General features: G+C 39.8%; 1 protein-coding gene across 2 annotated transcripts in view; it reads left to right on the forward strand.

Moving 5' to 3' along the window:
* Positions 1-13,079, forward strand: part of IGSF11 (immunoglobulin superfamily member 11) — a 261,610-nt gene that overhangs the window by 238,294 nt on the left and 10,237 nt on the right. The window contains exons 2-3 of one of the 2 annotated variants that reach the window (XM_042461056.1): positions 6,861-7,024; positions 9,857-10,064. In XM_042461056.1, coding sequence (XP_042316990.1) covers positions 6,861-7,024; positions 9,857-10,064 — 372 coding nt within the window. Of the gene's footprint in view, positions 1-6,301; positions 7,025-9,856; positions 10,065-13,079 lie in introns of those variants that run through there. The other variant, XM_042461055.1, reaches the window with a different exon arrangement.

Genomic DNA, 13,079 nt, shown 5'->3' on the forward strand with positions numbered 1-13,079 from the left:
GATGGAGTCAGATGCCTTGTGGGAAGGGTTCCGTTCCTTTCTCTCCCCCTCAGAGGCAAGGATGGAGTCAGATGCCTTGTGGGAAGGGTTCCGTTCCTTTCTCTCCCCCTCAGAGGCCAAGATGGAGTCAGATGCCTTGTGGGAAGGGTTCTGTTCCTTTCTCTCCTCCTCAGAGGCCAAGATGGAGTCAGACGCCTTATGGGAAGGGTTCAGTTCAGTTATATGGGATGGATGGGAACACCCTCAGATGGATCCATAATTGGTTGGGAAACTGTGCTCAAATTGAAAGAGGTCTTGAGTTGAGTGCTTCAGGATTCTGTACTTGGACCATTACTCTTCAGTATTTTTATCAGTGACTTAAATGGCAGAATGAAGGGAATCCTTATCAAGTTCGCAGATGACACAAAACTGAGAGGAGTAGCTAACACATTAAAGAAAGAAACAGAATTCAAAAGGATCTAGACAAATTAAACAATTGTGCAGAAATTAATAAAATGCAAAACAAGTGCAAACTTCTACATTTAGGACATAAAAACCATATGTGCAGATATAGGATGAGTTATGCATGGCTCAGCAGTACTACATGAGAAAAGCATCTTGGGATTATTGCTGATCATAAGTTGAATATGAGCCAATGTGATACTGCAGAAAAAAGGCAAATCTATTTTAGCCTGCATTAATAGAAGCACAGCTTCTAATTCAGGGGGACTAAACAGAACATGTGTCCCTTTGTACTAGAGGAGGGCCCTATTTTTTATCCTCACAAATAAATGGCTTCTTGTCAGCTCATTTGTCCAACGTCCAGAAAGACTTCATAGCATAGAGAACATGCTTCTTATGCTTTGGCTATCTTTCCTGGGTCAATACCATTGATGGTTGGAATGGAATAACTTTATTTATTTATTTGATTTATATCCCACTTTCTTCTAATATGGGACCCAAAGTGGCTTACAAGATAACTTAAAACTAATCAGCTAAAAGTATTTGTGGTGCAAAATTTTAAAAACCATTAAATAGCTAAATCAAGTTTGTAGTTGGTGTCTTCAAGTCATTCCTACCTATGGCAACCCTAAGGCAATCCTATTATTTAAAATAAAATATATTAAACATCTGTCTTTTTTTTTAAATGAAACAGCATACTCATTGCATATCCTGCTAATCAGATAAAGGCTGAAGGTATGTTTAGATTTAAAAACAAAAAACGAGTGACTCTTTGCCTGCTATTGAAAAGAAGGGGGCAATTGAAGTTCCTTTAAGAGGTAGTTCCATAGTCTAGGAATAGCTACCACTAGTTTCTGTCCTATGTCCTCACCTGGTGACAGGACAGAAATAAAGCCCTCCTACTAAGATTGTAAGACTAAACTTTCAGATTGTCTGAACATTGGTAGTGACTTTTTAAAATAAAGACAATGCTTGCAAATTATTCATCCCGTGTACAGTGGGCCCTTGGTATCTGCTGGGATTTGGTTCCAAAACCCCCTGTGGATAATAAAATCTGTGGATGCTCAAATCCCACAGTAAAATATTTGAAAGCCGTGGATGGTTGAATCCATGGCTAAAAAGTCAATGGAGAGGGAGGGCTGACTGTTGTTTCACATATTTGTTAGATATTTTTCCCTCCCTTCCATTTTGGTTAAACGAAAAGCCTCTTTTTCTTTTTAGCTAACAGGTTCATTTTACATTAGCTTCCTGAGATTGTGTTGTGAGGAGATGACACCTACTGTCCATAGTGGCAGATATGGTTTGACACTTTTTATTGAAGTTACTGATCAAATGCAAATGCTTCCTTGCATAAAGCAGGTGTTGGCAATCTGTGTGGGTCCAGGAACCAAATTATCTTCCACATTGAACCCCATAGAGTAACCACTGAATATGCCAAGGTGGTGAGTTCAGTGGGAAAGTGGCTCTTGGGGGACAATAGTGGTGGCACAGAAACAGACAAGTACTACATCTGGCCCGCAAGTCATGTATTGTTCACACCTGTATTAGACCATGCTCCGGTTTGCCAATGTCTTTTAATCTTTTGTCTTGTAACCTTGTTCACATGTTAAACTTGTTCCTGATCTGTACCTCTTTAGATTTCTAGTGGAATTATCAAATTTGTTAATCTTCCATGAGGAAACATAACCCTACAGATAGAAAAGTAGCAAGTCAAGGAGCTCTACATACTGATGTCTTAGGCTGGTCTAAAATTTCTAGAAAGAAAGAAAAACATGTCCATATGGAGTGCGTCTTTTGCAATGTAGAGGAAATAGTATTTGACCATATTGGCAAATTTCATCTCATTGGTGTCTGGGCCATCCTGCTCAGTGTTGAAGAAAGGTTGCTGTCAGTATGGAACACATTGGCTCTCCTTTTCTTCAGCCACATCTCCTGCATGATTTTGAAGGATGTGAACCAGGACCTAGTTTGCCAAGTACATTAAAAAACATTCATGATTCCACATAATGCCCATGACATATAAGACTCTAAACAGGTTGAACTATTTGTATTTTATGTATCCTCTGGTTTCCTGAAATCCTAACATAATCTCTACGATTATTGAAAAGTACTACTTGAATGCCATCCTAGGCATGGATAGCAGATCCAGAAACAATCCCCTGTTTTCTACATCCTATATAATTAGATAAACCATCAGTGGAAAGAACTGCAGGGATTTCAATCATCCGATATACCTGGAATACTAGAGGTGATTCAGCAAGTGACAGATGGAGGCAAAACTACATTTCATCTGTGTTTTGTAGCAGACAAATCTAATTTCCTATTTTTCTTCAAACACACTTTTTCTTCAGATTGTCCTCATCTCTGAATTTTGTGGTACAGTTCTTGGCTTTTTAAAATAAATCATATCAAATGGGTACGTTAGGGGAAATTGCATACAAAATGTGAAGTGGGGAAAATGTGCATGCAGATAAATATGGGTTTTATACATTGTTTAGAAAAATGTGCGCACTGATTTGTAAATGGGTCTAAACAGATTTATGACTGAATTTATCCCTGTATCATATGTCCTTTCTCATCTTTTAGTCTGAGTTGTTTGATTAGACCATTTGATTTAGATTGGGTTTGGAAACATTTAGGCCTTTGTAAGGCATCAGTTCAGTCTTTTGCAGGTCTTTTGTGACCCTTCAGACATTGAACTGCAACTTTCAGTATTCCACACCAATTGTTATGCTAGCTGAGGCTGCAGGGAATTACAGTTCAGCAGTATCTGGAAGGCTCCACACATTTCGAAATAGCATCTGTGATTCCCTTGACAACCTACTGACAAAGAAGGAGTGGAGGAAAAGAAAGGAGTGATAGAACAAGGGGAATAAATGGCCACAAATTCCTTTTGAAAGCTGATCCTGCCTGCATCTTGCATACAACCCCCAATGGATTACTTCAGAGGAATGCAGTCTTGAACTAAAAAAGACCCACACCTTTGCTCTAGAATTACTGTTCTAAGCTCTAGAATGGCTTTTCCTTCTTCCTAGTGCAAATTTTCACTTCCATCTGGTTTTAGATTTACAAATTTGTTTGCTCTTCCAGAGGCTTATATATACTTGGCCAGACCCCTAAGGGGAAACATCTGTTCCAAACACTGGGAGCAGCTAGAGATGTTCTTTTAAGCTGCTCTGCATTTATGGAATTTCCTTTCTCTGGATGGTTGCCTGAGTCCTGACCCTGAAGTCATTTCAGAATCAGTGTTGCCCATTCCATTTGGGCATGCACTCCAGTAGTCAGAGTATTTCAAGAATTATTTTGGTGTTTTATTTTTTCTCTCCCCCGCCCCTGTTTTTATCGATACTTTGTTGCTTTTCCACAGCCTTTATGACAGGATGAATGATAAACCCCAAATACATAATTCTAACAGGTGTTCAAAATCTGTCCCAATACTGTTGCCAAGTGTATTTTGTCTGATGAACAAGCTGTATTTAAAAAAAAAAATGAGCAGAGGGCATTATTAAAGAATGGTCCAGGTTTAACACTGCTGATACTGTTGGTTGAGAGGCGTGCATACCTTTCTATTAAAGAAGTCTGTGGAAAAACCAAGTTCCTCCTATCTTTTTAGAAAATATTTCACAGCCAAAGCAATGATCTGCCAGACAGTTCTCTTACACAGTGGAGAAAAGAATTGCAACATTTATTATTAACATTGCTTCTTGATGCTTCATGGCCAGAATGTAAAACATTGCAGGGGAAGCACATACATATACACACAAGAGAGAAAGAGAGAATTCCACCCTGGAGCTGCTTTTAGCAGCCAGCCTCCTTCACTCATTGCAAGATTGCTCCCCTGGTGCTAGTCTGAGTCAGTAGAGTTGTGATATGTGCATGCATATCAAGCTGGTATGTTTCTAAAACTAAACATCAGTATAGTTCAAACCTACTGTTGGTTTTGTTGGGAAGCTAGATGTTTCATGGGGATTATTTTGCTTCTCATAGGCACAATGTGCTACTAGTTTCTCCTGCACAAGTGCCATTGAACTGAATGGGATTCTCATTCTTTGCTACATGTCTTATGCTGGAGTGTTCACCTGTGAAGAGCAACCTGTATACAGCTTGTAAAGGTTGATTATTGCTGGGCTTGTAAGGATTGGTTCTAACATGATGATTTTCCTACTTGGGAATCTTGGTTGTGTTGAAAGAAATGTGTACATTTATATAACACTATTGCACAGCCCCTTGGGCTGTTATAGTCTCCTGGCGCAGAACGAAAGGGGGTGATATGGGAACAGAATGGGGGCTATTATCCATTTTATCACACGCCAGACCGCCGCTGATGCCTCCAGAAGTTCCCATTCCATTCCAGATCCATCCCAGAGGAGGCGATTTTCAGGAACTGTTCAGAAGCGTTCCTAAAAATCACCTCCTCTGGGATGGATCTGGAATGGAATGGGAACTTTCGGTGGCATCGTAAGCATTCCAGCATGTGATAAAATGGGTGATAGCTGCCATTCTGTTCCCATCCCACCCCCTTTCCTTCCGTGACAGGTGCGTCCCAAGGGGCTGTGCAATAAGCTCCAAGATGTGTCTGGTATCCTGTTGGTTAGTCCCTGCTGGAGCAGTACTATTCAATCAATTGTTGTATGGTGAGTTTAGAGAACTGGACCAAAACTAACAAAATGAATTTCAACAGGGGGAAATTCATGGTACTGCACTTAGGCCAAAGTAATGAAATGCACAAATATAGGATGGGTGACAATTGGCATGACAAGAGTACAAGCTGTTATCTAAATTGCAATGGTTTTAAGAAGGCACCCACAAATCGTATTTCGATGGGAAAATTGATTTAGCCCAGTAGGAAGCAGTAAGAGGGCTTTGGTAATGGAAAGCTGAGATCCTCAGCCTTTGTGTACCAGTTCCAAACCCAAAGAACTCCAGAAGCAGATTCCATATTAATTTAGTTTATTTATAAAAAGGGGAATCAACATACACACACTATACACTCTCTTACACACAAAAGAATTAAGATATATAAAAACAAGGTATTTGATAGCAAATTCAAGGATTGCAATGGGCAATGCTCACCAGTTCCAGAAGCCAGGCTCCAATCTGAGAGAAAGCTGGCAATTGAATGTGACCCAGTATACTTGCAGCAGTACAGAAGGGTCTTGAATCTGACAGAGTTTCTGCATGAATGCAAAACTGGACCAAATTGCTATTGTTCAGCCACATGTATTTAAAGCAAGAAATGGGTCTAATCCAGCCCAGATTTGGATTATGGCTTTACACTGACATAAATGTTATTGTTGTTGTTTTAAAATTTTCCATTTTACACTGGCATAAACATTGTGCAAACTTGTCAAGAGTTGATAAGGAGGTATCCTATTCCAAGTTGCACGAACACTGTGCCATTGGTGTAAACTGTTATTTAAGCAGCTGAGAAAACTCCATAAACTCCTTATTGTTCAGAACTGGACCAGCTCTTGCAAAATAAGGACATGGATGACCATACTACCCCTTTCATAATCAGTTGTGCAAAAGGGGAAATTCATCAACTCCAGTGTAGCTACATGGGTGTGCTACATAACCTCATGTTATGCAGTTTGGGCCTACATTGGCACACATTTTATAAACCTACCATAATTGAATAATTTAACACTAAAGTTTTTTTTTGTTTGTTTGTTTATCTTTGCCCTATTACAGGGTATAAATAAATTGTGAGGTGTAAATAAATGTACTTGATTGTAAGCCTGTGGGCAGAAGCTCTCATAGATGGTTATTTATTATGAAGCCAGGCAAGTGTTTGGCACAGGCCAAGTGCTCTCAAAGTAATAAATAGTGGTAACGATGGAAATCTTGGTAAGAACGCAGAGATGCTTGAGAGCAGTTGCTTTGTTCCATTTTCCTTTTGCTTGGCATGTCTCTGTCTGTAGTGCTGTGTGCATTTGTGTCTCAGCATCAGCCTGTCCCAGTGTAAACAGATGCAGACTCAGCACATGCCCCTCCTTCTCTTTTCTACTCCCTTGTCACCTTTGCTATGTTTACCTGTCAGAAGCAGTTGTGTGTGCCTTCCCCATCTGTAGCCCTGCAGGTGCTATTTAGCTTAGCAAGATGAATCTTTGTCTTTTATCCTTCTCTTGCATCCTGTGCACCGAGAGCCAAAGAGGCGCCACTGACTGCCCTCGATTACTCACAGCAGGAAGAAGTCTTGGAAAATGGGCCAAAGAGGCAGGCTGGATGGCAGGGGTGAGAGACTGGTAGGAAAGGAAGAAGAGAGAAGAGAGGATAGGAAGAACAGGAGTGTCTCAGCATGGACGATGGGAAGCTGATTTTCACATTTGTGTGAATGCTATATGTCACTGCTAGGTACAGATTCAGATTTGTCTTCTGGATTACTGGCATACATCATCTTGTTGCATCTTTCTTTACAGGTCTAGTGAGTCCCCTGGAGGTTTTCATGAATTCTAGGAGTGTTGAAGTTGCTCGCGGGCAGACGGCAATCCTGCCCTGTACCTTCACCACCAGTGCTGCTCTTACAAACCTTAATGTCATCTGGATGGTCACACCACTCTCCAATGCCAACCAACCTGAACAGGTACAAGCACCTTGATAGAAAGAAAGATCAACTTGATCCTCTTCTTTCCTTTTCTCCCTTAGGGCTACTTTCATTTCTGGATTATTCTCAGAACTTGGCAAAGTTACTTTTGGACTGCAACTCTCAGAATCCACCCCCAGCTAGGAGATTCCAGTAGTTGTAATCTAAAAAGTCCTTGACCTCAAGCTGCCTGTGAGATTCTGGAAGTTGTAGTCCATAAAGTTACCTTACCCCAACTGATGACTGTTTTGGTTCCCCCCCACCCCGCCCCATCATGCACATTCTGCAAAGGTGGATGTAGACTGACAATAGCTACAGTTTCCTTGGCTTTGGAATGTGTGAGTGGTGAGATGTGAATATAAGTATATTAGGTCAAGATTTGTGAGGCTTCTCTGTCTTTTGTTTCCCAGATTCATATCTGTCCATTCATTTCTGTCAAAGATTTACACCTTTACATATATTCCACTCTCTTTATCATGAGTAATTTGCAATAATACAAGAGCTGTGGCAGGGAAAAGCTGTAGCAGAAGTGTTCTTTGCAAGTCTCCTTAGGCCAGGAGTATCCAAATGATTTTGAGGTATTCTTTGCCAAGCTGTTGGCAATCACCTGAAGACATCACACAGTCTGATGTGGGAGAATAAAGGCAGTCTATGTAGTGAGAATGTGCAGCAGACAGGGAAACATTGCAGTAAACAGTTTCCTTGAATTTGGACCTGGCCCATGAAGCTTCTGGTTTCAGCTCTGTGGCACCTGACAAACTCTTGAGTATCGGTTCTTAGTTTATATTCTGCTTTTCTCCCAGCCCCTGGGGCTCACTGATTTCATCATCACATACATCACAGTGTTGATACAGGGTGAAGGAGCTTAACTGGAAGATGTGCAGTGGGGGAAACCATCCCATCATTCTATTTATTCACTTTTCAAATATTCATTTCCCCCCATTATTCATTAATTTACTTTTCATTCTACTTCAGAATTGATCCAGAACTAGTGTGTGTATTTTCATCATTCTGATTATTTCTAGTTCTGACTATTTTCTATGGGAAACAATTTTCTGTTGCCTGTAACTTCATTGTTTTCCATTTATATGGCATCATGTACTCTACTAGTGGGAAATCAAATGAATAAATTCCAAATGAAAATCTTTTCATTTGTTATTAGTTTCTGTCAGAGCCCTGATAAAACAGCCTGTATAGGTCACAGAAAAAATTACAAGGAGGGAAGCAAAAGCTGCATCTGCATTGCAGAAATAATGCAGTTTGGCACCAGTTTGCCATGGCTCAGTGAAATAACATTCAGGGATTTGCAATTTGTGAGTTATTTAGCATTCTCTGTTACAGACCTCTGTGTTTATAATAAACTACAAATCCTAGAATTGCATAGCATTGAGTCATGGTGGTTAAAGTGCTGTCAAGCTGCATTATTTCTGCAGTACAGATGCAGCCAAAGACAGCTATGGTTGGTGTGTGTGTGTGTGTGTGTGTGTGTGTGTGTGTGTGTGTGTGTATATATATATATATATATATATATATATATATATATATATATATATAATTATAACAATGTTTCCAAATATGTATAGAGGGAAAATATTTCCAATTTTATAGTCAATATTTTTTTCCATTTTAATGTACAGTATTAGGTCATTTGCACTGCTGCTTTGGAACAAATGTGGTAAATGAGTAGAACCTGTGTCCCTTTCAACATGTATTTATTTATTGACTGTATATCCCTCTTTTATTCCAAAATGAGATTCAAGGTGCCTTACAATAATTTTAAAAGGATCAAGCTAAATCGCTAATTCACAAATGTCAAAAAAAGAATTAAATAACAATATTATTTCTAAGGCATGATTAAAAACTGTTTAGAAACTTAAAAAAATAATTTCAACAATGATTAAAAATGATTAAAAAATGCAGCAACCAGTTTACATGCATACAGTTTTGTTGTTGTTGTTGCTGTGTGCCTTAAAGTCATTTCCAGCTTATGGTAACCCTATCACAGTGTTTTCTGGGGCTGTTTGTGACTTGCCTGATATCACCCAGTAGATATCCATGGCTGAATGAGGAATTGGAATCCTGATCTTCAGAGGCTTAGTCAACACTCAAGTCACTATACCACTCTCTCTCTCTCTCTCTCTCTCTCACACACACACACACACTCTAAGGCTCCATAATTAAAATTCAAAGGCTTGCCTGAATAAAAATGTCTTCGCCTGCCAACAGTAAGAGAACAAGGATGTGATCTTGTTCCATAGAAGAGAGTTCCACAGTTTGGGAGTGCCCATAGAGAAGGCTCTGTCCCAAGTCTTTACCAACTGCACCTGCAAAGATTGTAGGAGTAAGAGAAAGCTCTCCTCTGCAGATCGTAAAGTTCACACTGCCTTGTATAAGGGGATACAGTTTTGTGATATAATCCAAGTTGTGTAGGGCTTCAAAGGTCAAAACTGGCATGAGAGAAAAATTCACCTACAACCAAGGGAGGGATTTTTTAGAAGCGTACCTGCTTATAAGCTTCTCTGTGTTCTGTTTCTAAGCAGAAAGATAAAGCAAAATAGGTCTAACGCTTCCCTTTAGGGGGCACTTCAGTGTAGTTTTCCCTCTATCATTTAAATCTGCTGCGTGAGTACTTCTCCATAGTAGCAAAAATAGAAATGGCATGCATTGTAAGGATCCAGGCACTCCATATGGTTTATCTTAGGCTCTGAAAACAATTGTTGTTTTTAAATTGCACTAAAACCACAGGGCATTGAAGCTTGTGCATAATGAGCAAGCCAGCCCTTGTTGTAACCTTTATTCTGCTTCAGGCCATGTTGTGTCTTTGTTTTACAGGTTATTATTTACCAGGGGGGTCAAATTTTTGATGGTGCACCCCAGTTTTATGGGCGAGTGGGGTTTGCAATGACAATGCCAACCACCAGTGCCTCCATTTTCATCAATAATACCCAGCTGTCGGACACTGGAACATACCAGTGCTTGGTCAACAACCTACCAGACCGAGGGGGCCGGAATATTGGAGTCATTGGACTCAACGTATTGGGTATGTGCTTTGACATTTGAATGGAACAGGGCAAATGGATTCAAGGTTTTAGATAGGAATGAGGTGTGAGCAATGGGATTGTTGGGACAGTCATTTTACTTTATTTATTTCCTAATCTGATATGCCACTTCTTAAATTCTATCTTCAAAGCACTTTACAGCATAAACCATTGAATGTAACCAAAAGTAATTAACATGCTCTTTAAAAACCATAAAATTGTAACAGAACAGACTGTGCAGCAGTAAAATATAACTCACACCACAGTTTCAAGAATTTCTCAGCAGTAGAGTGACTGTTGAAAAGTATTCTGTCCTAGTTGACAGTATTCATGCACCCACAAATGTTGGTATAGACTCTTCCTTGACAATCCAAAGCCCCTTGGTAAGTGGTTATTTTATTTTAAAAGTTCTCTAAGACAGTCAGAATTGTGGAAATAGAGGAAGGCAATCTATACCACCAATGTTAACTTCCTGTTAGCATTTCTTCAGTCTTTACTTTCCAGTTGCTGGTTGCTCTAGAACTCTGGGCAATGTAAGGAAAAACTTGATGCCATCAGTGGCAGTTGTTGCTTTCAGTGTAAGTGGGGTGGTTAATTTGATCCAAGCATCAGAGCAAATATTAAAGAAGCTTTCCATGGTTTTGAGCTCTACTCTTCAAAGTAAGTTCACCACCTTCAATAGCTTCTTTAAAGTTCAAACTAGAACCTGGCATAGATTTGTTGCCTTACTGATGGTGGAACCGTTGGATGTCATGGTAGCCATATTGCTTGAAATGACTTGTTTCTTCCAAAGCTGCAGAAAATACTTTTTGGGACTGTACTTCACAGAATCCAACACAGAAAAAAGTGGCTTCTCTAAGGTTTGCCTATCCTACTCCCACCTTGCAAAAGGCAATATTTTGTCAGAATTATGGCATATGGGTGCTGACCTCTTTCCTCACCAAAATACTGCTGACAAAATTGTGCTACCCACTCATCTGTTATGGAAATCATTACTCACCAAACACAAGATATTCCAGGCAAAGATATGGGAGCTTGCCTTTTGGAACTTATAACTCTCTCTGATTTTTATTGGGATTGCAGCAGAGAGAAAATTATTTATCTTCTACCTAACTGCTATTAACAATAATTTTAGAAATAACTACAGGACATCAATAGCCAGATTTAGTGCCATGTGTCATTTTCTCTGTAGTTGTATAATATATGTAAGGATACTTTGGACTTGCAAATGGTGATGTCAAATACTTACTCAGCACATAGAAATGTTGTTTAGTTCTCCTCCAGGCCCGTCATTGCTAGAAAACAAAAACAAGGAACTATTACTTCTTGAAAACTGGATGGAGATATTTGTTTTCTTCTGTTTCACTGTCCCTTCTTAGGTAATGGAACTGTATCAGCAAAGGGAACAGGGAAAATGGTGTCCTTGTCCCTCCAGCTCCTAATCACCTAATTTTCAAAGTTTATTTGCTTTTCTGTTCTGACATTCCCTAAAGGATGATCAGTTCGGGGCTGGTGAGAAGGCCCAATGGAGCTTACTATTAACGTAGAGCAGTATAGGCAAGGGCCATAATCAAGAAGGAAGGTGAGATTTCAAGGCAGGCAGATCAGAACCTGAGGAGCAAGGTGGAAGAAGGTACAAAGCCTCATAACCTTAGACAGTCCAGAACAAAAAGGTATCAGGTACTGGGTACAGAGAAATTGCTTAGAGAAACTAGCTCTTACAAGGCATGAGGTGTTGGAAATGATCCCTGGGAATCAACTAATTGGTACTATATGATACTAACAGGACACAGTATTAATGACAAGGAAAATAACCCACAATTTAACATACACAGCCTGCCCTTCCTTTCTCTCAAATGCTAATCACAAAGGAGCATTTTCTTATATTTTAAAATATACACATCGTATACATACATATTATATGTAATTCTGTATAAATGTGCACTCATGCATAAAATAATATATATGTATTATAATATTTATATTGTTATTTCCTATAATTGCATTAATACATGTGCTGTATCTTTTTACTCTGTAAGCTGCCTTGAAAGACAGTAATTTGGAAAATGAAACTAAGGATGGATTCATTATTTTTTAATACTGTTTCTTTTTTCTGAGACCACATGCCACGTCCATAATTTCCCCCTCAATTGCTTCAAGCCCTTTTCCTCTACTTTCCCATCCCTTGGTTAGCTGTCAGCTAGTTGACAGCAGTTAACAAGCTGTCATGTTCTTTGCCTTTACTGCCTCTTTCTTTCAGTGACTATGCCCTTAGATTTTTTTGGTCCCTCTGCTTCATACCCTCTTTCAACTTAGTCTTCTCACCCTTCATTTCTGTATCTGTTCAGATAGCGCCTCCTGTTCCTGAAAGGTATCTACCCTCATCTTCCCAAACAACTTTCACTTTTCTCATGGAAATTAGACCATTTACATATTACCCCTGTTTTGAATTACCTTTCCTTAGGAGCTTCAAATGTTTGTAGGCATTCTGAGACATCACAACAGCTTCATCAGGTGCTGTCCTGTTTTGTCCTTGGGAAATCAACCAGAAGACTCAGCATCCCAGAGATTTTAAGGAGAGAGGAGTATTCTGTTCTCTGGGCTGTTGGGAGAGGGGAACACCAATGACGACCTTTCCTCCCATAGAAAATGACATGTCAGAAGAGGAGAGGTCCCTGTTTGCATGGACTCCTGGTGGCTCAGTGGTCAAATGGCAGTACTGCAGCCACTCACTCACTCATTCACAAACCACAAACCCTCTCCCTGTGTTGACAAAAGGAACATGAATAACAACAAGGCAGTTAACAACAAGAAATGTGCAGCTGCTATTTAGAACTTTTCACTCAGCCCATTACATTAAGGGACTTTTCTGCCAATGAAACCTTCTCAGCTGCTGTCATGCCCTGCCTCCATGATCTTGGGATGGACTCTGAATCTGAGAATGAAGGCTCTGATATAGAATCCAAGACCCTTTTACTTGGGGTGGGGGGAATCATCCTTTGTGGCTTACAGTCCAC

The sequence above is a fragment of the Sceloporus undulatus genome, chromosome 3 (genome assembly GCF_019175285.1).
Source record: "Sceloporus undulatus isolate JIND9_A2432 ecotype Alabama chromosome 3, SceUnd_v1.1, whole genome shotgun sequence".
NCBI lineage: Eukaryota > Metazoa > Chordata > Lepidosauria > Squamata > Phrynosomatidae > Sceloporus > Sceloporus undulatus.